Below are 24561 nucleotides of genomic sequence, written 5' to 3' on the forward strand. Positions count from 1 at the left end.
AAAAAGTTTCATCATCTCTGTCTTAATTGGGCAACTTCTTATTTTTATACTATGACTCCTAGTTCTGGATTGTCCCACAAGAGGAATTATTTCAACATCCAATCAGTCAAGACCTCTCAGGATCTTACGTTTCAATTAAGTCACCTCTGACTTTTCTAAGCTCCAGAGGATACAGACAGAGCCTGTTTAGTCTTTCCACATAAGGCAATCTGCTCATTCTGTGTATTAGTCTAATAAACCTCCTCTGAACTGCTTCCAATTTTTAACATCCTTCTGTAAGCACAGTGATCAGTACCGTACACAATATTGTATAATTGAAGCATAATCTCCCTACTCTTGCATTCAATTCTTCTTGCAATTAAATGTAATATTCTATATAGGAACACGAGTAGGTCATTCAGCCCCTCAAGCCTGTCCCATCATTCAATGAGATCATGGCTGATCTGTGGCCTAACTCCATATACTTGCCTTTGGCCCATATCCCTTGACAACTTTGTTTAACAAATGATCTAGCATCAATCGCCATTTATGGAAAAAGTTCCAAACTCAACCAGTGTTTGGGTGTAGAAGTGCTTCCTAACATCTCTCCTGAACGGTCTGATCCTAATTCTCAGACAATACACTCTCCGTCTAGAATCCCCAACCAGTCAAAACTGTTTATCTTTATCTGTCATGTTTTTTTCCTGTTAATGCATTAAGGATTCGATCAGATGATCCCTTAACCTTCTGAAGTCTCAAGAAGATGGGCGTAATGTGTGTAATCTCGCCTTGTGAAGTTACCCCTGGGGTCCAGGTCTCGTTTTGTAAGTCTACATTGTACTCCAGCCAAGGCCAATCTATCCTTCCCAAGGTGTGGTGCCCAGATCTGTTCACAATTCTCCAAGTGATATCTCACCAGGGTTTGATATAACAGCAGCAAAACCTCTGCAACCTTGTGCTCCAGTCCTCCCGATATAAGAGCCAACATTCCATTAACCCTCTTGATTAATTTCTACACCTGTTTGTGGAATTCTAAAGATCTCTGCACATGAACCCCTTCGGACACCTACTGTATCGAACTTCAAACTATCTAGAAAGTAACTTGATGCATCCTTTCAGACACATATTCCCCTCCATTTTCAGCAGCGGATAACATCACATTACAGGTAACCCCTCTTCCCCCCCCACCCCCACGTTTTTCAAAAGTTTGTTTTACGCCAATTCACTTTTATGAAAGACCAACATTAGTACATGGTTTCGTTAATTGAAAGAAATTCAAAGATGATTTTCACTTTTATGAAAAAGGTGAATTTTTTCCCATATTAATTAATGCTCCTTCGCTTAATCCCATTTCAGCTTACGAAAGGTGACATATGAACGCTCTACTAAATTTAATGGTAAGTGTTGCTGAACAAAGAGACCTTGAAGTCAGGTTCATAGCTCCTTGAAAGTGGAGTCACAGGCAGATAGGATAGTGAAGAAGGCGTTTGGTATGCTTTCCTTTATTGGTCAGAGTATTGAGTACAGGAGTTGGGAGGTCATGTTACGGCTGTACAGGACATTGGTTAGGCCACTGTTGGAATATTGCATGCAATTCAGGTCTCCTTCCTATTGGAAAGATGTTGGGAAACTCAAAAGGGTTCAGGAAAGGTTTACAAGGATGTTGCCAGGGTTGGATGATCTGAGCTACAGGGAGAGGCTGAACAGGCTGGGGCTGTTTTCCCTGGAGCGTCGGAGGCCGAGGGGTGACCTCATAGAGGTTTATAAAATCATGAAGGGCGTGGATAGGATAAATAGACAAAGTCTTTTCCCTGGGATGGGGGAGTCCAGAACTAGAGGGCATAGGTTTAGGTTGAGAGGGGAAAGATATAAAAGGGACCTAACGAGCAACTTTTTCACACAGAGGGTTGTGCGTGACAGAATGAGCTGCCAGAGGAAGTGGTGGAGGCTGGTACAATTACTGCACAACATTTAAGAGGCATTTGAATGGGTATATGAATAGGAAGGGTTTAGAGGGATATGGACCAAGTGCTGGCAAATGGGACTAGATTGGGTTAGGATATCTGGTTGGCATGACGAGTTGGACTGAAGGGTCTGTTTCCATGCTGTACATCTCTATGACTTTATGACTCTATTTCTGGATAGTGGGGAATAGCTGCATTAGGTTTCCTGATTACTTGCTGCACATGCACGCTATCCTTCTATAATTCATATACTAGGGCATCCTGATCTCCCTGAATCTCAGAGCTCTGCATCCTCTCACCATTTAGACAACATGCTGCTTTTTAATTTTTAAAAATCTGTATTCCTTTAAGATGTTGCTTAATACCCTATCTACTTGGCCAAGCTTTCTTTCACTGTCTCCTAATATCTCTTTAAGTGTCACATTTTGTTTAATAATGTACCCATGAAGCACTTCAACGTGATTTTACAATGTTAAAAGGGCTGTGTAAATGCAGGTTGTTGTTGCTAGTGCTGTTCAGATCTAAAGGGCAATTATAAGACCTGTAATTCATTCTTTATTCTGTAGTGTAGAACTCTGCCTGATGACTGAAGAGGTAACTTGAAAAGGCAGAAGTGGGTACTGGAGATGCTGGAGATTAGAATCAAGATTAGAGTGGTGCTGGAAAAGCACAACAGGTCAGGCAGCGTCCCTGGAGCAGGACAGTCGATGTTTTTGGCAAAAGCCCTTCATTAAGAATTCCTAATGAAGGACTTTTGCCCGAAACGTCGATTTTTCCTGCTCCTTGGATGCTGTCTGACCTGCTGTGCTTTTCCAGCACCACTCTATCCTTGAGGTATCTTGAGAACTCTAGTCAGCTTTTTCCGTAAATAAAGTGAGCAGTTATAACACAGAAGCAGAGATTTCAGTAATTGTTCAAGATTTCAATATATTACAAAACTTGATTTGTACACCATTACAGCAAACTCTTATTTTTCATAAGACACCGTACCTCAAAACAAGAGTTTATAGAACAATATTAAGCTTACTGTGCACCTAAAGTTGGATTAATGATAGCCAAAGGTTTTATCTGGGATGAAACATTTGTCTGTCTATGTTTTTGGGTGAAAACCGGAGATGTCTTTCTGTTTTCCTGAAGGTGATGACTAGATGATGTGGAATGGGACATGGCTCATGTGGAGAAGTGTGGGCCTATTTGTGGATGGCTCTCTCTTTGCAGTAAAACCCCCATCCTATTCCTCTTCTTTAATTAGGAGGGGAGAAAGAAATTTCAAGAATGTTTATTTCCCCACTCCACTCAGTTATGAGGAAGGGCTTTGCCAGTCACTAGATTTATTTGTATAACAGTGCAGTTTGTGCTGGGCTCTGCTATAAATTACAAAGGCAGCAAAAATGACAACTCACCCCTAACGTTGTTACACATGGTAACAAGAAGACCCCATTCTCGCAGTCACCCATTCGCCCTCAGATGGCGAGATCTATCAGGGTCAAGCATTTGGCTTTTTCCTCTCAAATTTCCCCAGTTTTGTTATTGGTGTATTTAGTGTTACATTGAATTGAGGCAACAAATGGACTGCCATCTCCTTTGCCTTGGGAAATGTCCATCCCTTCCCAGTGAACATGCATCAAGACTGCTCTCTCTCATTCAGGGGCAGGTTTTATCCAGCTTTGAGTCCAGTGTCTGAAGCATTACTACATCCTGTTGTCTCCACTAATGCTGCCTGAGCTGATGTGTGTTGCCAGCAGTTTCTGGTTTTGGTCTTTGTACAGTTTTTATGTCCTAAAGCTTATCTCCTAACACAGCAACTACCATACCTCATTATCTCCGTCAACCGAAAAGGACTGGGACAAAGCAATTGGTCGTATATAGGGCAAGTAGTGTACTGGTGATGTCAGTGGACTAGCAATCCAGTAACCCTTGGTTATTAACTCTGGGCACATGAGTTCATATTCCCACTATGGCAGATGGTGAAATTTGAATTTAATTAAAAGTCTGGAATAAATGCTAGCTAATGCCATCCATGTAAACATTGTTGTAAAGACCCATCTGGATCAATAATTACCTTAAGGGAAGAAAATCTGCCACCCTTACCTGGTCCAGCTTATACCCCACTGCAGATGGTAGAATTTGAATGCAATTAAAATCTGGAATTAAGAATCTAGAGATGACCAGGAATCCATTGTTGATTGTCAGGAAAACCCATCTGGTTCACTAATGCCCTTCCAGGAGGGAAGCTGCTAACTTTACCTGGTCTGGTCTGCATGTGTCTCTAGATCCATTGCAATATGGTTGACTCTTAACTGCCCTCTGGATAAATAGGGATGGACAATAATTGCTTACCTAGCTAGTGACATCCACATCCAATGAATGAACTTTTAAAAAATTTAATCACGGATACCTCTCATTTTTGGTACTGGAGGCTGGAATGTCCTTGTGATGATGTAACACTATAATCTCAGTTCAAAGTCACACAGGACACAATCATAGAGCCCCCGACAGCAAGGAAGCAGGCCATTTGGCTCATCAAATCCACCCCAATCCTCCGAGCAGCATATCACCCAGTCCCACCCCATCCCTGTAACTCTGCATTTCCCATGATTAATCCACCTAACTTACATATGTCTGGACACTATGGGCAATTTAAGCATAGCCAATCCATTCCTAACCTGTACATATGTGTACTGTGGGAGGAAATCCACACAAGCACGGGGAGAATGTGCAAACTCCACACAGATGCTCAAGGGTGGAATTGAACCTGGGTCCCTGGTGCTGTGCAGCAGCAGCACTGACCACTGAGCCACCATGCCATCCAAAGTGACCTACAGCCCATTAATGTCATATTTGATACTCTGTAAGGCAACCCTTGCCCAGTTTTTCTGACTTGCAAGAATCTGTCAGTTCTAAACCACACAAGAAACAAGTGGATTGTGCATCATCTTCACTATCATATTCAAGTTAACCCCAAAAGTTCAAATGGGAGTTGACATCTGTGCCATTTGTAAGTAAATAATTGTATTGATTGGGGAGAGTTTGCTGATGGTGGCGTGTTTTCCTTGTGTTAAACAGGTAATGACTAACACAAGGGGTCATAGTTTTAAGCTGGTTGGAGGAAAGTATAGAGGGGATGTCAGAGGCGGGTTCTTTACACAGAGAGTTGTGAGAGCATGGAATGCGTTGCCAGCAACAGTTGTGGAGGCAGGGTTATTGGGGACATTTATGAGACTCCTCGACATACATATGGTCACAGAAATTTGAGGGTGCATACATGAGGATCAGTGGTCGGCACAACATCGTGGGCTGAAGGGCCTGTTCTGTGCTGTACTGTTCTATGTTCTATGTTCTATGTAATGTGGATCAGGTCAGCTGCTCACTCTAGAAGCTGCCTGAGCTTCTGTCCATTAATGATAAAATGTAAACTTTCTGTAAGGGGTGGGTAGTCCATAAAACCTGTTCTACACTATAGGTGAGTTGAAGACTTAACCACAGAACTTTATTATGAAGTGAGCAAACTTGTGGAAGAAATAAATGTTGTGTGCATATTTTTAACCTGCATTTTATGTGCATTTTTGCAAGCGGGATCTCTCGAGTTAAAGTGATATCAAAGTTTGTTCCCAAAAACAAGTGTTAGCATTACACTGTAGAAAATTCCTTTACTTTAAAACTACTTCAAACAGCTTAAAGCTTCTCTTAAAATTAGTGGTCGAGGAACATCGCACCGATTCGATGTAGGCTTGTTTCTCCATTCTGACCTCAGCAGTTAATTTCAGGGATCAGAATGAGTTCCATGTGGGTTTTGATTTGGAAGGATTGTATGTCCTTGTGGTGAAGAGAGTCAAAGGAAAACCTCCTGTGTCCGCTGAATCCTGTTTATTGGTCATCTTGCGCCGGTATCGGGCAGTGCGCCTCTCGCCGTGTTAGTCTGAAAGCAGAGAAACAGAAGAAAGAACAAAGGCAAATTTTCAAAACGAAGCAGTTTTTTTTGTTGATATCTGCGGTGGTTTTGATATCCAAGGTCTTTGGGGTTGGGGTCCGTCTCCAGTGGAGTGGGACTTTGAGACTGTGAGCGCCCCCTCTATGTTAGGAGACTCAACTCCCCCAACTTTGCAATGTTGAATTATGGGGCATAACAAAGAGCCATAAGAGGGAATCTTCCTGTCAGATTCTGGCAGACAATATTCAACATCTAAGCAGACATCTGTTAGACTCCCTGCTCAGTTTCCGGTGCTCAGGTCACAGTATAGTAGAGGGAAGGGAAATGGAGGGGTTTACAAGATTCACAGGAACGGTTCCAGGAATGAGAAACTTCAGTTCACGAGGATAGATTGAAGAGGTTGAGCAGACAGGTTGAACACTATTCTCCCAGGAGAGGAGAAAGCTGAGAAGAAATTTGAGAAGAAGTTTTCGAAGTCATGAGCGGGTTGGTGAGAATAGATATGGGGAAGCTGTCCCCGCTTGTAAAAGGAACAAGAATAAACAGGTAAAGATGTAAAGTGATCTGCAAAAGAAGCAAGGGAGATATGAGAAAATAATGTTTTCAGGTAGCGAGTCATTAAGTGTATGGAATGCACTGCCTGGAAACGAGGTGGGGGGGGGGGGCGCAGGTTCAACTGAGGCACTCAGGAGAGCTTTGGATGTTATTTGCAAGGGTATGGAGACAAAACAGGAGATTGGCAAGAAATAATAGTGCTCACTTGAAGAGCCAGTGCAAACACAATAGGCCGAATACTGCACCATAATGCTTCTGTGATTCTGTGGTTGAGATGATTATACCCATTCAATGCCCTAATATTCACTAGTCTCATGTGCTAAATGGAAACACAGAGACCACATTTCAATTTAAATCATAAACTCTCTGCAAGTGTGAAGAAGGCACATGTAGGGCAACTGGATTCACCGATGGAGAAAGGCAATTGAGGGCAAGAGTGGACTGAAGAGAGCAAGTTTCCACCCACACCTAATCCAGATCCACCCAAAACTGGGGAGGGAGTTGAGGAAATTGTATCCCCTTTTTTGATTGCCGTGGGGAGAAGAATTATGATCAAATTTATTTGGTTACCATAATTTATTAAGTTAAAAATCACACAACACCAGGTTATAGTTCAACAGGTTTATTTGGAAGCACTAGCTTTCGAAGCTCTGCTCCCTCGTCAGGTAACTAGTGGGGCAGGATCATAAGACACAGAATTTATAGCAAAAGATCACAGTATCATGCAACTGAACTGATATATTAAACAAACCTAGATTGCTGTTAAGTCTTTCAACTTTTAGAATGGGTTGCAGTTTTTGATTCATTAATATACAAGTCTCAGAACTTTTTTCAAGTTGTGAATTGAAACTGGCAACCCATTCTAAAAGGTGAACGACTAGGTTTGTTCAATACAGGTATATCTTATCAGTTGCATGACACCATGATCTTGTACTATAAATCCTGTGTCCTATGATACTGCCCCACTAGTTACCTGATGAGAGAGCAGTGTACCGAAAGCTAGTGCTTCCAAATAAACCTGTTGGACTATAACCTGATGTTGTGTGATTTTTAACTTTGCCATCCCAGTCCAACACTGGCACCTCCTCATCACAATCTATTAACACTTACTACTTAGATTACTTTTTTGAGAAGCAAATGTTTGTTATGGCTCCCTAATAGGATTAATGGAATCATGCAGCATAGTGGGAGGCCATTCAGCCCCTCATGCTTGTGCCTGCTTTTCCACAGGACTAGCCAAACTATTTCCGCTCATCGGATATTTCCCAGCAGCCCCGTAAATATTTTGCTGAAGTTTCCAGCATGCATCGCAGTCCCTTTTGAAAGTTACTTTTGAACCAGCCTTTGATCTTTAGGCAGTGAATTCCACCACAGGAAATGACATCACCAACCTAAACACATAAATAGAAAATGGGCCATGCCACCTTGCTTCATCCAGTGACCCACTGATGATGTTACCTAGTATGGTGACGAAACGTCTGAAATCAAACCTTCCAGCTCAGCAAGCAAACCTACATCCAGAACCTCAACCTGAGCTACAAATATTCTCAAAACTCGCTAGTGAATTCCACTCACTGGATCAAACAATTGTCCTCTTTTCCCTCTGTTTCTTTCGCCAAGCACCTATCCATCTATTCACAGCATCCTGAACGACTATTTGCCAATAAAGAATATTCTTTTCCCTCAGCTTCAGAAAAAAGCAGATAAATGAAAATCCTTCCATTCTGTTGTCATTTCACCAAGGATCCTGCCAGTTTCCGACCAAAATCTTTGACAGAAGTTTGACACAAAGCTCAAGAAGTTCCCTGCACACTTGAAGAGCCAGTTACAGAGTGGCTAAAGCAGAAGTCTGGGAACAGGATGAATGCCATGTTGATTCACCCGAATGTGGCACATTTTGTTGAAAGGCCTCTACAGGATTGAACGAAAAGTGATTTGAGATAATTTTTAAAAAGAGGCTGTTCTCTACTTGGCTGATAACAACTTGGCTGATTGAAAATAAAGCTGAAAATGTGTTGCTGGAAAAGCGCAGCAGGTCTGGCAGCATCCAAGGAACAGGAGAATCGACGTTTCGGGCATAAGCGATTCTCCTGTTCCTTGGATGCTGCCTGACCTGCTGCGCTTTTCCAGCAACACATTTTCAGCTCTGATCTCCAGCATCTGCAGCCCTCACTTTCTCTCTCTGATTGAAAATAAATCAAACCTATCTCACTCTACAGTTCTCTTTGTCATTGAAGAAAAGGAACATTTCAATGGTGGTTCATGGATTCATGAACCATGGACAGGTGAGTCCAATCTATACTGAGCCACCGATTTGTCTACACAGAACATTGTAATTTGGTTAGCTCAGTTGGCTGGTTTGCAATGCAGGGTGGTGCCAACGGTGTGGGTTTAATTCCAGTACCTGCTGAGATTACCATAAACGGCTGTCCTTCTCAATCTCTCCCCTCACCTGAGGTGCAGTGACCCTCAGGTTAAACCACCACCAGTTGTTTCTCTCTCTCAGTAATGCACGATCTATATCTGGTAGGACGATGGTGACTTTGCCAAATTGCATCAAATATGAAGACGAACCTCTGGGAACATTTTGCTCCCTGCTATCACATACAATGTGCTATCCAACACGTGTCTGCCTTTTGTTTCAACCTCACTTGTGCTGATCTGGAAATCATGACAGATTTTACAATGTTGCATGATATCAGTAATAAACAGGTTAACTTCCTCTGCCTGTTGCTTTTAATGAAGGCAGTAACTCTTCATTTCAAACAGCATAAGCTCTCTCCATTTAATATTGCTCATTGGAATTTATGAGTGAATGTTGACTATTGTACAGAAAATAAGCTCTATTTTTGTAGCCTTGAAATGGAGGTGCTGGTTTTGAACTGGGGCAGAGGAAGTTAAAAATCACACAAACACCAGGCTATAGTCCAACAAGTTTATTTGGAAGCACTAGCTTTCGGAGCGCTGCTCCCTCATCAGGTAACTAATGGGGCAGGATCATAAGACACAGAATTTAGAGCAATCTAGGTTTGTTCAATATACCAGTTGCATGACAATGTGATCTTCTGCTATAAATTTTGTGTCTTATGATCCTGCCCCACTAGCTACCTGGTGAAAGAGCAGCACTCCAAAAGCTAGTACTTCGAAATAAACCTGTTGCACTATAACCTGGTGTTGTGTGATTTTTAACTCTATTTTTGCAATTTATTTTGTGACTCAAACTGGACTGTGGTGACAAAACACTTTTTATGGTGTCTTTCTAGACATATGTGACAATAAATAACTCATAGAGTATGAACACAGCCCAGTTATTTCCAACACAACCAGATCGGATCTTCCCTACACGGAAGGCAAACAAGGATTTAAGTATCTTTACCTCCTAAGTACATATGTATTCAGTAGCATGACAGTCCTAGATATTTGCCATAGCTGCTTAATCCTATTTTACTGCAATCTATAAAGTACACAGATTAGCTGGAAAGAAATGGATAAGCACGGCGATAAGATAAAGTAACCATGTAGACTACCTGAACTGCAGCAGCTGCACTCCCCACAGAGAAACCCGATCAGTCCATTGACAACTTGGATGGCACAAAGAATGAGCTGAACTCCACTTAGCACCAACAGGAGAGCGAACAAGGTAACATGCCACTCCACAATATTGGGTGGCTCACTGCAGATGTCCCACATCGTGTGATTTCCCAGGTAATCGCTGCCAAAGAATAGAGACAATGCATAAATAATGAAAGCCAATTAACAAATTCATGGAATACAGAGAATCCACTTGGTCCTTCCAGTTTCTTTGAAGATTTAGGCATTTAGGTTTGTTGCATTGCGTGTTTTTGCGATAGGTTCAACATTCATTAAAGATTACTACTGAAATGTCTTCCCTTCCAGATAACTAGCTGCCTTCACTGTCTCCACACTACCACACCCCATCCCAAACATGCATACACACACATTCAGAAAGACACACTCAACACAGATAGACACACATGCATACAGACATACACACAAATGCATGCACATGCAGTCACGTAAACATACAATCTCAGTGTTTTTGTAAATTATCTTAAATCTGGGGAAAAAGCAAAAATGCAGGAAACCCTCAGCATGTCTGGCATCATCAATGGAGCGTCAAACCAGAAATGTTTCAGGTCAATGACATGTCAATAACTGTTCTGACCATTGAGTTGTAGCAATAAAACGGGATCTCTTTCATCAAAAGCTGCCAGAGCTGCTGAGGACTTCCGGCATTTTCTATTTTGATGTCCAGCAAATTTGCCTTTGTCTTTATCTTAAATCTATGTGCTCTGGTTACCAACTCTTCCACCAAGGGAGAAGACTTTCATGACCTACACTGCCCAAATCCTTCATAAATGCGTACACTTGTCTTTAATCTCTCCTCAACCATCTCTGCTCCAGGATGAACACTCCCAGTTTCCCCAGTCTGAGCACATTGCTGAAACCCCTCATCTCTGATGGAGTTCCAGCAAATGTCCTCTGCAATGTCTCCATGGTCGTAACATCCTTTTCAGATTGTGGAGCTCAGAATTGAGCTCAATATTCCAATGGAGGCCAGTCACTGATTTGCCATGGCTTAGGTCCACCTTTACTGCATTCTCTCCCGCCTGGGATTTCCACAGGTTTTTAGCAGAAATGCAGCAGGAGGTGCGGAGAAATACCTACAAACATTAGGCTGATTGCAACTTTTGAAAAACAATACTGAGCCCTTTCTGGATGTAATTGTAGGAAGTGTTTTTTTTTATTAGACTACAAAGTTGAACGTTTGAAGCAATTTGTAGGCGGAAAGAGATGTTTGAATCGGAAGTCAGACAGGATGGTATCTCATCTCATTCAGTTGGTTCACAATGCAAGAGGCCAAAAAGGAGTTTTTCAGCAAAGTCTTTCCGGGGTACGGAAGAAGGGCTATTCTTTCTGGATTGTCAGAGATTACAACATCACCTGACTGTCTCCACTTAGACTATACTTGTGCATTTGTTCACAAATGTTAACATGTGACTGTTATGCACAGATGGGAAGCAGCCGATAATCTTTACAGCAAATCTTATCAGACTTGTGTAATGAGCCAACATGATTGTTTATTACTTTTAATCTTTACAATGGGAAGGTGGGACTCTACAGAGAGGACGGTCTTCACTTGATCCAGAGGGGTACTAATATCGTGGATGGGAAATTTGCTAGTGCTTTTCAGGAGGGTTTGAAGTAACTCAGCAGGGGGATGGGAACCTGTGGTGTAATTCCAGTACAAAAGAGGATGGAAGTATGTAGGACATGGACAGCAAGCTGGTTTGAAGTGTGGCAAAAGTGAGGACTGCAGGTGCTGGAAACCAGAGTTTAGATCAGAGTGGTGCTGGAAAAGCACAGCAGGTCAGGCAGCATCCGAGGAGCAGGAGGACAGTGCTGAGCTGGAAGGTTGGAACTGGGGTAAGGTGGGGGAATGGAGAAATGAGAAAACTGGTGAAATCCACTTTTGAGCAGAGGAGATGATCTGGGGTTTTTTTGGACAGAGGATGTCTACTTCAATGCCAGGAGTATCTGGAATAAGGTAGGTGAGCTTGCAGCATGGATAGGTACTTGGTACTTTGATGTTTTGGCCATTTCTGAGATATGGATAGAGCAATGTCAGGATTAGATGTTGCTGATTCCAGGGTTTAGATCTTTCTTTAAGTTCAGGGAAGGTGGTAAAAGAGGGGGAGGTATGGCTTTGTTAGTCAAAGATAGTATACGGTGGCTGAAAGAACTTTTGACGAGGACTCGTCTACTAAGGTGGTATGGGCTGAGGTTAGGAACAGGAGAGGAGAGGTCACACTGCTGGGAGTTTTTTATAGGCCTCCACAGAGTTCCACGGAAGTGGAGGAGAGGATCAGCAAAATGATTCTGGGTATGAGTGAAAGGAATAGAGTGGCCATTATGGGAGATTATAACTTCCCCAACATTGACTGGAAACGCTATAAGTCTGATACATCGGATGGATCAGTTTTTGTCCAATGTGTACAGGAGGATTTCCTGACGCAGTACGTCAAAGGGCTGACAAGAGGGGAGGCCACACTGGATCTGGTGCTTGGTAATGAACCAGGCCAGGTGTTTGGTTTAATTGTAGGTGAGCACTTTGGAGTGAGTGACCATAATTCAGTTACGTTTAGTTTAGCGACGGAAAGGGATAGGTTCATGTCACAGGGCAAGGGTTATAGATGGGGGAAGGGCAATTATAATACAATTAGGCAAGACTTAGGAGGCATAGAATGGGGTAGAAAAATGCAGGGGATGAGGACAATCAAAATTTGGAGCTCGTTCAAGTAAGAGATATTGCGTGTTTTGATAGTGGTGTGTTCCTGTCAGGCAGGGAGGAAGTGATAAGATAAGGGAACTGTGGTTCATTAAAGAAATTTTATCTCTTGTTAAACGGAAGAGGGAGGCTTATGTGACATTGAGGTGATGGAGAGTTACAGATTAGCTAGGAAGGATTTAAAAAGAGAGTTAAGAAGAGCAACGGGAGTATATGAGCAGTCTTTAGCAGGTAGAATAAAGAAAAACCCTGAAGCTTTCTCTAGATATGTGAGGAATAAAAGGATGACTAGGATAGGAATAGGGCCTGTCAAAGACAGAAGTGGGAAGTTGCGTGTGGACGTGCTAAATGAATATTTCACATCTGTTTTCACTCAGGAAAAGGAGAATATTGCAGAGGAGAAGACTGAGATACAGGATATTAGACTAGAAAAGATTGAGGTTAGTAAGGAGGAGGTGTTATCAATTCTAGAAGGTGTGAAAGTAGCTAAGTCCCCTGATCCTGATGGGATTTTTCCAAGAATTTTCTGGGAAGCTAGGGAGAAGGTGGCCGAGCTTTTGTACTTGATCTTTGAGTCGTCATTGTCTACAGGATTAGTACCAGAGGACTGGAGGATTGCTAAAGTCAGTGGAGTGGCAGACAGTGTGGAAGAATGTTGCAGGTTACAGGGAGACTTGGATAAACTGCAGAATTGGGCTGAGAGGTGGCAAATGGAGCTCAATGCAGCTAAATGTGATGTGATTCATTTTAGGAAGAATAACAGGAAGGCAGAGTACTGGGTCAATGGAAAGATTCTTGGTAGTGTGGATGTGCAGAGAGATCTTGGTGTCCATGTACATAGATCCCTGAAAGTTGTCACCCAAGTTGATAGTGCTGTTAAGAAGGCATATTGTGTGTTAGGTTTTATTGGTAGAGGATTGAGATCTGGAGCTGGGATGTCATGCTGCAGCTTTACAAGACGCTAGTGTGGCCCTACTTGTGTGCAGTTCTGGTCGCTCCATTACAAGATGGATGGATGTGGAAGCATTGGAAAAGGTGCAGAGGAGATTTACCAGGATGTTGCCTGGTCTAGAGTGAAGGTCTTATGAGGAAAGGCTGAGAGACTTGGGCCTGTTGTCATTGGAGAGAAGAAGGCCAAGAGGGGATTTGATAGCGACATACAAGATGATCAGAGGATTAGATAGGGTGGACAGTGAGAGTCTTTTTCCTAGGATGATGACATCAGCTTGTACGAGGGAGCATAGCTGCAAATTGAGGAGTGACAAATTTAAAACAGATGTCAGAGGCAGGTTCTTTACTCAGTGGTAAGGGCGTGGAATGCCCTACCTGCCAATGTAGTTAACTCAGCCACATTAGGGGCATTTAAATAATCCTTGGATAAGCATATGGATGATGATGGGGTAGTGTAGAGAATGGGCTTAGACGAGTTCACAGGTCGGCGCAACATCAAGGGCCGAAGGGCCTGTACTGTGCTGTATTGTTCTATGTTCTATGTTAATGTATGACCTACTGTGCTAAAATGAAGCCCAACATTGTAGCAAAGTAAAGAAGTGAGGATGCTGGAGACCAGAAATAAAAACCAAATGCTGCTGGAGGAACTCAGCAAGTCTGGCAGCATCTGTGGAGAGAGAAGCAGAGTTAAAGTTTTGGGTCCAATGACACTTCTTCAAAGCTGATTGTAGCTGGGAAAAGCTTGGATAATGGAGGTGGGGTGGGGAGGAGTAGATGATAGGTGGAGATGAAGTCCAGAGAGAGAGAGCAACAGTTGGGCAGACAGAATGGTAAGGTCAGGCTGGGGAATCAATAGCTGCTAACTGGGACCATTACTAGCTGACAATGGGATGATAGTGGTAGCAGCCCATGTGATGTCAAGACCTGTTAGAGAGAACAGGCTCCCTTTCAGGAAGATATAGACAACACTTAGAGGAGAAAACCTAATGGAACAATGTTGACCTTTGGATATGCTCAGGGAGATCCTTAAGAGGGGAAATTTTTTTATGCAATTTAAATGGGATTTCAAAAAATGGGTTTTATCATGAGTATTAAAGTACAATGACCACTTTTAGCGAAATTTATTCTCCAATTGTAAAGTTCTTCTTCTAGGGAGGGCCAGACTTCACTGCTCACACACACAGAGTCACACACACACACAGTCACACACACTCACTCACCCACACTGTCACATTCTCACAAACGCACACACGCACTCTCACACACACTCACTCACACACATTCACTCTCTCTCACACACTTTCACACACATGCTCACTCACACACACACTCTCACATTCTCACAAACGCACACACACACTCACTCACACACACAATGATCATGTGAGGGAGGTGTGGGCAGTATCAAGTCGGGTATCCCTCCTCTGAATGCAGTTTGAAGGTGACCATAAAACAGCTGAGTGCTGTGGAGGCTGAGACTTCACTTCTCTGTATGGTCTACGTGCCACTCCCTGCTCCCTCATCTCTCCCCACTCCAATACCCCCATCCCCACTGCTGGCCCTTCTACCATAGATACTCAGCCAGTATCTACCATAGGCAGACTCCAGGTACCATGTGGCAATATAAAACATTAACTTCTAACAATTTAAAAATTATGCACACTAAATGGATTAAAAACTCTTTGGTGAAATCAACTCAAGTCTTTAAATTCACAAAACCAAGTGTATGTCTATTCACTAACCATGCAAAACAACAACCCATCTTTTAATAGCCGCCTAAACCACACAATTGAAATGTAAACTCAGCCCCCTGCTAGATAAGTGATTTTTGAAGCTTTTGAAACTGAACCAAGCATTCCAGCTGTAAAAACAGCTCTTGGGAAATGTCATCACTGAGAATCTATTTCGACTGTAAGAATGGATGGTTATTTCCTTCAAAGCTATACCAGATGGCCTGTCAATCAACACATTTCAGCAACGGGTGTCTTCATTTTACTCCTTAGGTGCATTAAATTGAAAAGGACCGAGGTTTTAAATAACTTCAGGTCATGATATCATAAAAAAGTCTTATTTATTCTTTATGAGCATTTATACCTTCTCCATTAATTTGTAATTACAATCGTGTGGATTAAAGACTTAGAACTGCCCGAAAAGGGTATTTGTTTGAATTCAGCACAAATTCCAAACAGTCTTGCTGAGTTTGGTTTGCCTGTCTGTGTGATTCACAACCCATTGCCTTACTGGCAAAAATAGAATCTGTCAGAATTAGGAACTTAACTTCGCATCCTGTTCCCACCCACCATTTTTAAATGCCTCTGGAGTCAGCCCAACTGCATGAAAAATTCAACCTTAAGATTGGCGCAGGTTACATGAAACTGCATCCTCCATGACTTTCTCAACAAAATGCTAATGCTTCATAATTTGTTCATGAACACAGTCAGCATCTGTGTGTACGAAGTGGTGCAATTTTCACTGAAGCAGTTTAAATTTTTTTTATTCATTCGCAGGATATGAGCATTGCTGGCAGACTGCCAGTTCCTAATTGCCCTTAACAAGGTGGTCTGTCTGGTTTCATTGCTTTGTTGAGAATTCATAACAATTGATACAACTGCATAGGCAGCTAAGAGTCAACCACATTACCAAGGCCCTGGAGTCAAATGGAGGCCAGACCAGGTAAGGATGGCAGATTTCCTTCTCTGAAGGACATTAGTGAACCAAATGGATTTTTCTGACAATCAACAATGGTTTCATAATTATTAGGGGATTTGTAATTTTAGAATTCTTTTCTTATTGAATTCAAATTTCACCATCTGCTGTGGGAGGATTTGAACCCAGGTCCCCAGGACACCATAGAGTCATAGAAATGTACAGCACGGAATCAGACCCTTCGGTCCAACCCGTCCATGCCAACCAGACACTCCAACAAGTCGAGTGAAAATGCCACTAGCCCATCACCTTCCTAGAAATGCATGCTTATGAGCTTAAGCATGGATGAGTGGAATAAAAGAGTGATTAACATAGGTTCACAAATGAAGTTCAGAAACCGTCATAAAATCTAAGCAATAGTTGACATGAATGCATCATTGGATGAGAGTTGCTTGCTGGGGGGCATTCATGAGTGCTTTAGAAGAGCTCGAATTTCAATAAGTTAGTTCTCCAAAGGCAATTCTGAGAAAGTCTGAATGAGTGATTTTTCTTACCCGTTAGTAAAGACGTAGGTGTAATTGCTGTTGTTTATTGTGGTACATTTTGGACCCTGGTTGAGGCCCACTGCAGAAACGATGAAACAGTAGGCAGCTCCTGCCACACCAATTGCAGCAAAGATTACAGAGGAAAAATTCTAAGCCAAGAGAAAACAACAACTTTATTAAAATATGACATTAACAAAGTCTAAGACTGTAGAAAGCGAAGTTGTATCAGTTCTCTCTCTGATCCCTCATTTCACTCTTACTCAATATTTCCTTCATACAAATTTATTGGCTATCCAGAGGGCAGTTAAGAATCAACCACATTGCTCTGAGTCTGGAGTCACATGTGGGCAGACCAGATAAGGATGGCAAATTCTCGAGGGCTTTAGTGAACCAGATGGGTTTTAATGACCATTGCCAATGGACATGTGGTTGCCATTTGGCCAATTCTTTATTCTAGCTCTTTTTTAGATTCATAGAATCCCCACAGTGTGGAAACAGGCCATTCAACCCAACAAATCCACACTGACCCTCTGAAAAGTATCCCATGCAGATCCCTACCCTATAACTCTACATTTCCCCTGACTAATGCACCTAACCTACACACCCCTGAACATTAAGGTCAAAAATTCAGCATGGCCAATTTACCCAGTCTGCACATCTTTGGACTGTGGGAGAAAATCAGAGCACCCGAAGGAAACTCACAATCTCCATTCAGACAGTCGCCTGAGACTGGAATCGAACCCAGGCCCCTTGCGCTGTGAGGCAGCAGTGCTAACCATGCTGCCCTGATTTTTAAAATTGAATTGATACTTCATCATTGACCATGCTGAGATTTGAACTCTGAGTATTGGCCTGGAGGTTCTGAATACTTAGCCCAGTCACATTATGGCTATAAAACCGCTTGCCCTCCATCAAAGAACAAACTACTTAGTTCTTTCAAATATCTTTGAAATGAGGCTGACTATTCATTTTACACATTTTCAAACAAACGAATATGGCACAAATGTTGGCATTAACCTAAGGACTCATTTGGGGCACTGTTGTTGTTGACAGTCATTGACTTACAGTTGCTCTTTGTTTCAATGCATTCATGAGATGAGGGCACCACTGGCCAGGCCAGCATTTAATGCCTATCCCTAATTGACAGGGGAACATTGCCTTGGGTCTGGGGTAGCATGGAGGCCAGACCAGGTATGGATTGCACTTTCATTGAAATAGAATCCCTACAGTGTGGATACAGGCCCTTCAGCCCAACGAGTCCACAGTGACCCTCTGAAGGATAACCCACCCAGACCCATACCCTACATTTACCTCTGACTAATGCACCTAACCGACACATCCCTGAACACTATGGGCAATTTAGCATGGCCAATTCATCTAACCTGCACATCTTTGGAATGTGGGAGGAAACCAGAGCACCCAGAGGAAACCCATGGAGAGAATGTGCAAATTCCACACAGAGAGTCACCCGGGGCTGGAATCAAACCCAGGTCCCCGGCGCTGTGAGCCATCAAATGGTGCTAACCACTGAGCCACCGTGCCGCCCTTGCCTAAAGAAAGTTAGTGAACTAGAATGGGTTTTTCCTGACGATTGACCATGTTTCATGGTCGTTGTTAGACTCTTCATTCCAGATTTTTAAAAAATTGAATTCAAATTCCAACATCTGCTGTGGCAGCATTTGAACCCAGGCCCTGGAACATTGCCTACAGTCTCTTCTACAGTGTCTCATTAGAGAGAAGGTTAAGAGGTGACTTAATAGAGGCATACAAGATGATCAGAGGATTAGATAAGGTGGACAGTGAGAGCCTTTTTCCTCAGATGGTAAAGGCTAGCGCGAGGGGACATAGCTTTAAATTGAGGGATGATAGATATAGGATAGATGTCAGAGGTAGTTTCTTTATTCAGAGAGTAGTAAGGGCATGGAAAGCTCTGCCCTGCAATAATAGTAGACTTGCCAACATTAAGGGCTTTTAGATGGTCTTTGGATAAACATATGGATGACAATGTAATAATGTAGGTTAGATTGGTTTCAGATTGCTGTCACAGGTCAGTGCAACATTGAGGGCTGAAGGGCCTGTACTGTGCTGTAATGTCCTCTGTTCTATGTTCTATGAGTCTCTCAATTAACAGTCCAATGATAATACCACCAGGCCAATGCCTCCCGCTTTACATTAGCTCTGGGAAATATTAGCCTGTCTGTCAATGCTGTAAAACCAAAATTGCCATTTTCACTCATGGCCCAGTGTCTTTGTCTGCCAGTGAGATGTATCAGATCCATGGAGCTTGATTGTAATTGTCACCTAATGGACAAGACAGGATCTGGCAGGTGGAGGGGGGAAAGGTAGGGAAAAATACAATCTCAAATCCCAAACCCCTCGACGAGAGGCCTTCAGGCTCCGTGACTTCAGTATGGGGTCTTGGCTGATGATACCCTGGCAGTGGGTCTGAGGTAGGAGTTGCTGAGTGCCTCTAGTCAGATCCCTTCCTTTTGGCACGCTAGCAGGCCAAGAAGAGCGGGCGTCCATTCTCTTGCATGTCGCAAGTAAGCTTTCAGCCTAACCCCATTCTCGTTAACAACTCCGCTCACACTCAGCCACTCCCCAGTGTTATGGACTAAGCCAGACCACTCAAAACATTCTTAAGCAGGAAGCTCAGACCATAATTTTGTAATTTGTTTCGGTAAGTGTACAGTGAAGATTACTCGGATTAAGTTAGTGAGATTGACTACTAGATTTTATAACAGACAAACATTTATTCACAAAATTACACAATGAAACACAAAGAACAGAATAAAGAACCCTTACAGAACTCAGTCCATCCAAACTAGATTTAATTATGCTGTTCCGAGTATACACAAAAGTCCCAATAAGCAAACCCTCTTTAAAAACCAGTGTAAATGGAACACATGCTTATAGGTTGAAGTTGAAGAGCAGAAAAGTTAGAGAGAGTTTCCACACAGCTCCCTGTTGAACTTCCAACCAGTTCAAGACGGAACTAAAACTGCTCAGCTCAGCTAGAGAGCTGACCACTCCCCTTTCATTATACAGGTCCCTTCTAAAACATGACCACTTTGGCCTGAAGGCTCATCTGTTTACATATAAACAAAAGGTCTCTCAAGATCCTTTTCATCTCTGTACCAAACCAGACTGATTGGAGCCCACCCTGGTTTATTACCCCTCTGAAAAAAAATCAAGGACAGAGTCTCCTTGAGCCAAGGAACAGCTTTTAGAAAAAACAGGGACTAGCTTTGTGACACTAACTCCAGCCCAAAGTCTTGCAGTCCCCTTCCTGTGGTCAAGAGGTGTCCAGCTGGGGGGCTCTTGTAAGTTCACAATACGCTCTCCCACAGACCAAGCAGTCAATCACGTACTAAAAGTATGGAGCTGGAAAAGCATGGCTGGTCAGACAGAATCCGAGGAGCAGGAGAATCAATGTTTCAAACATAAGCACTTCATCAGGAATAATATTCGAAACATCGACTCTCCTGCTCCTTGGATGCTGCCTGACCGGCTGTGCTTTTCCAGCACCACTTTTTGTACCTGATCTCCAGCATCTGCAGTCCTCACTCACTCCCAGTCAATCAGGTACATCCCAGCCCAAGGGTATTTGTTTAAGACTCTGCATGATTTGCCAAGTTGTCCATGTCTCCTGCTTCACTCGGCTTTCTTGTATCTTCTCTCCCTGTCCCCATTCAAAGCTCAACGCAGCAATTTTCTGCTATTGAATCTGAACGGATGGAAACTTAAAAGGATGAGCCTATATGCTTGAGATTTTGATATGTGCTCTGGGTGTTAAAGTAAATCTAAAACTGGGTCATTCTAGTTCGAAGGATAGTAAAGCAATAAAATCAAATTGCATTTTAGCCTGTGAAGAAACCCACTCGACCTTGTTTAAATGGTTTGCTGCAGGAAATGGTTGAAGCAGAGACCTTTGAATTATTTAAGGCAAAATAGATGCTGGTACTCAAATCAGGGAAGACACAGGCTCCTGAGTAAAGAGAGAAGGGGGAAAGAGAGAGAAAGGTGCTAGCTAATTTCAGACTTCCATAGCAGGGTGAGTGCGGATGCATAGAGCCAAATGTCTTCCCTCTGTAGTAAAAATATCTATGGTTTTAAATACAAGAAAATTAAACTGTTCCCTTTGTATCCAAGAATAGAGAAGATTAATAAGTGAAGTAAAAGATGATGATTAAAGGACTTGATAAGGTCAAAAGTGAAAAACTGCTAATCCATTTGGCAAAGGAATACAACAAAATGAAATGACAGAACCCAACCTTAAGCTGGACCCATGGAGTCTAGCAGTACATACACAATGGGCTGAAAGGCCTCTCCTATAGCATAGGCTCCCCACAGTGTGGAAACAGGACATTCGGTCCAACAGGTCCACACCGATCCTCCAAAGAGCTTCCCACCCAGACCCCTACCCTATAAAGTTGCATTTCCCATGGCTAATGCACCTAACCCATGTAGCCCTGGACACTATGGGCAATTCAACATATCAATCCATCTAATCTGCACATTTTTGGATTGTGAGAGGAAACTGGAGCACCTGGAGGAAACCCATGTAGACACGGGGAGAACATGCAAATTCCACACAGATATTTGCATGAGGTTAGGATTGAACCCAGATCCCTGGTGCTGTGAGGTAGCAGTGCTAACCACTGAATCACCGTGCCACCCCACAATACACAATGCTACTCTATAATGTCAGGAAGCACTTCTTCACACGGTGGGGAATGAAAGGCTGTTGAGGCTCGACCAATAGAAAATCTCGAAACAAATTGCCAATTTTCTTTTTGCCTAAGACATTTGAGTGTTGGGTAGCTGGAGGGGATGTTGGATGGAGCAACCAAAGTTACAACTGAGATCAGCTATGTCCTACTTGAATGATGGAACAGGGACTGAATAGCCTATTTCCATTTTTATGAATAGCTTATTCCCATTTTTATGATCAGGTTCAGGGATAATCAGGAGGAGTAAATAAATGGAATTTATAAAACACCAGTTTAGGCTTATTGTAAACATAGGGAACTTGAATAGTTCTTGGAATTTAAGTTTCAGTGATGAATATGTATGAAGAAGTGAATATATTGGTAAAATCTAGTGATACGATGGTCAAGAAGACACATCAATCCCTCTTCTTTCTCAGGCGGTTAAGGAATTTCGATATGTTCACGAGGACCCTCACTAACCTTTACAGATGCATCATAGAAATCACTGCTTGGTACGTCCAGGGCTCTGCCCAGGACTGTAAGAAACTACAGAAGGTTGTGTTCACAACCCAGACCATCATGCAAGTCAACCTCCCATCCGTGGACTCCATCTACACTTCTCATTGCCACGGAAAGGCAGCCCAACCTCGTCAAAGACCCTTCCCACCCCGGTTGTGCTCTCTCCCAACCTCTTCCATCAGGCAGAAGATGCAAAAGCTTAAATGTGTGTATCAGCTGGTCCAAGAATAACTTCATCCTTGCTGTAATTGACTGCTGAATGGACCTCTCTAATTTCAAACCTAACGTCGGTCTTGCTTTTGTGCACCTCCTGTGCAGCCGTAACCTTGTATGTCTCGCTCTGTCTAATGGCCCTATGATCTGTATGATCTTGTTTGCTGTGACCTACCTATACTACTCGCAAAGCAAAGCTTTTCACTGTACTTAGATGCATGTGACAACAATAAATCAAACTCAAATATTCGACCAAGCCTGATTGCAATATCTGCCCGGAATTATTGGGGAATATGTCCCAGCAACATTCCGTCAGAGCGTTCACCCTCCAGTTCCCCCTCACTGCTTGTCTTCTTTTCCAACCAGACCTCAACCCCGGTGCCACAGGGAGGAACCTGGAAGAGGGGAGGAAAGTTCTCGGATAGTAAGGTCCAGGGGAAAGCCTCAATTGTGCTTACCGCAAACCGTTTCCCACAGCTCTCGTTTCCACAACAGCCACAGCAGTCATTATTCTCCATGCCCATGAAGACGAGGATTGGGAACACCATCTGTCCACAATCAAAACACAAATATTAGATTGGTGTAAATAAATGTCTGAATGGTGGACCAATTTGGTGATGATAGGGGGAATCATCAATATGCAATCACCGAAGTCTTGCAAGAACCAGATTAACATTGCGATGTGAATAAAAAAAACGAAAGAACTGCGGGTTCTGGAAATCAGAACTAAAAACAGAAATTGCTGGAAAAGCTCAGCAGGTCTGGCAGCATCTGTGGAGAGAAATCAGAGTCAACATTTCAGTCCAGTGACCCTTAGAACTGGACCCAAAACCTTCTGAGGAAGGGTCACTGGACCTGAAATGTTAATTCTGATTTTTCTCCACAGATGCTGCCAGACCTGCTGAGCTTTTCCAGCAATTTCTGATTGTGTTGAAGTATGAATTTTGGACTAAATAAGGAGAATTCGGTTAAACTCGGTGCTAATATAGATTACACCTGCCTCTAAAACTGCAAACAGACTTGGATGACTTTATGCTCGAATTTCAAAGCTTCCTCTTTTGAAAGTTCTCTGTCTATATCATAGGACAGAGCGAGTGTTGAATGATCAAATCAAATGCCATTAAGTGTTTGCACTAAATACTGCAACCTTGTTTTCGCAACTTTCTTTAAAGAAAAAGCATAGAGGAAATTTTATTTGAATACGTGGTTTTCAGAAAAAAACAACTCCATTCCCCTGGAGCCCCCAACTCCCTCCCCCATCCAAGTTTAACTAAAATGTTATTTACCAGTAATCCAGATCCTATAATCCCACTGAAGCACCACACGGTGTCGGCCAATTTCTCAGGAGTATTGTATCCCGTTTTTCCATTCGGGAAAAAGAGCAGAGTGTTTAAGATAATACCGAGAAGAGCCAGAGGGATGAGTGTGATGCCTAGGCACTTGGCACATTTTTCGTAGCACATGATGGTTAATGTCAGCTGCTGGTTCCTTTTTTCCCTGGGGGATTAAATGTGGCACAACTGTGGAGGGAAATCTGTGACTTGGATGAAGAGCGAATGGTGACTGAATGTTGACAGACTTTTATAGGCAGCCACCTCTAGGTAATGATGTTAGATACTGACCTCCCTACGTAGAGAGAAAGGGAGAAACTTAATAAAAAAATTGCCATGACAACTATCTTATTCTGTCAATAATTCACCAAGTTCAGCATTACACTCAGAGTTCGTGGACCTCTTGCCTGAAAAATATGAACCTGCAGCGCTGAACTAGTGACAGCTGCACACTGATATTTTATGACCATGAATCAATTCATCATTGCCTGGTAAAGAAATATTACTCAGATTTTTAGTTTCATCTCATCCTCTTTCACATTCTGCTCTTTGAGTTTGAAAAGTGTTGCGTCAGATTATTGAACAGTGCAGATGTCGGACAATCCAACATTAATCATGTTTTTAAATTAAAATGACCTTTTAAAGCAAGCTAATATGAGTCACTATTTGTGCCGCTGTAGTTTAACACACCAGTAACAGAGGGTTCAATATCCTTCAGCTTTGCTGCGCTCTGGGGAAGGCATATGTTTCTGACTCAATTGAAAATGGATAAGATGTAGTGCAATTGACCATGTTTTAACGTCTATTCCACAATGACCGATGTTTAAAAAATCCATTCTCTGGAAATGAGCGGTAGTGGCTGGTCTGGTATTTGCTGACCATCCCTAATTGCCCTTGAGGGCGTG

General features: G+C 42.6%; 1 protein-coding gene across 1 annotated transcript; it reads right to left on the reverse strand.

The window, feature by feature from the left end:
* Positions 1-5407: 5407 nt before the first annotated feature.
* LOC122556164 (transmembrane 4 L6 family member 4-like) lies at positions 5408-23926 on the reverse strand. The gene is made up of 5 exons (XM_043702677.1): positions 23612-23926; positions 22784-22873; positions 16891-17030; positions 9957-10141; positions 5408-5862 (listed from the first exon to the last, which is right to left on the reverse strand). Exons 1-5 carry the CDS (start codon positions 23786-23788, stop codon positions 5858-5860), a joined length of 597 nt encoding a protein of 198 aa, XP_043558612.1. The 5' UTR covers positions 23789-23926; the 3' UTR covers positions 5408-5857.
* Between the last annotated feature and the right edge of the window lie 635 nt (positions 23927-24561).

The sequence above is a fragment of the Chiloscyllium plagiosum genome, chromosome 13 (assembly GCF_004010195.1).
Source record: "Chiloscyllium plagiosum isolate BGI_BamShark_2017 chromosome 13, ASM401019v2, whole genome shotgun sequence".
Taxonomy (NCBI): Eukaryota; Metazoa; Chordata; class Chondrichthyes; order Orectolobiformes; family Hemiscylliidae; genus Chiloscyllium; species Chiloscyllium plagiosum.

Excerpts from the sequence above, each read along its gene's own strand:
- LOC122556164 (XM_043702677.1), bottom strand. The coding sequence starts at position 23,788 with ATGTGCTACGAAAAATGTGCCAAGTGCCTAGGCATCACACTCATCCCT. Across the intron at positions 22,874-23,611 it reads TTATAGGATCTGGATTACTG|ATGGTGTTCCCAATCCTCGT; the intron begins GTAAATAACATT and ends GATTGTGGACAG. Across the intron at positions 10,142-16,890 it reads ACCTACGTCTTTACTAACGG|CGATTACCTGGGAAATCACA; the intron begins GTAAGAAAAATC and ends ATTCTTTGGCAG.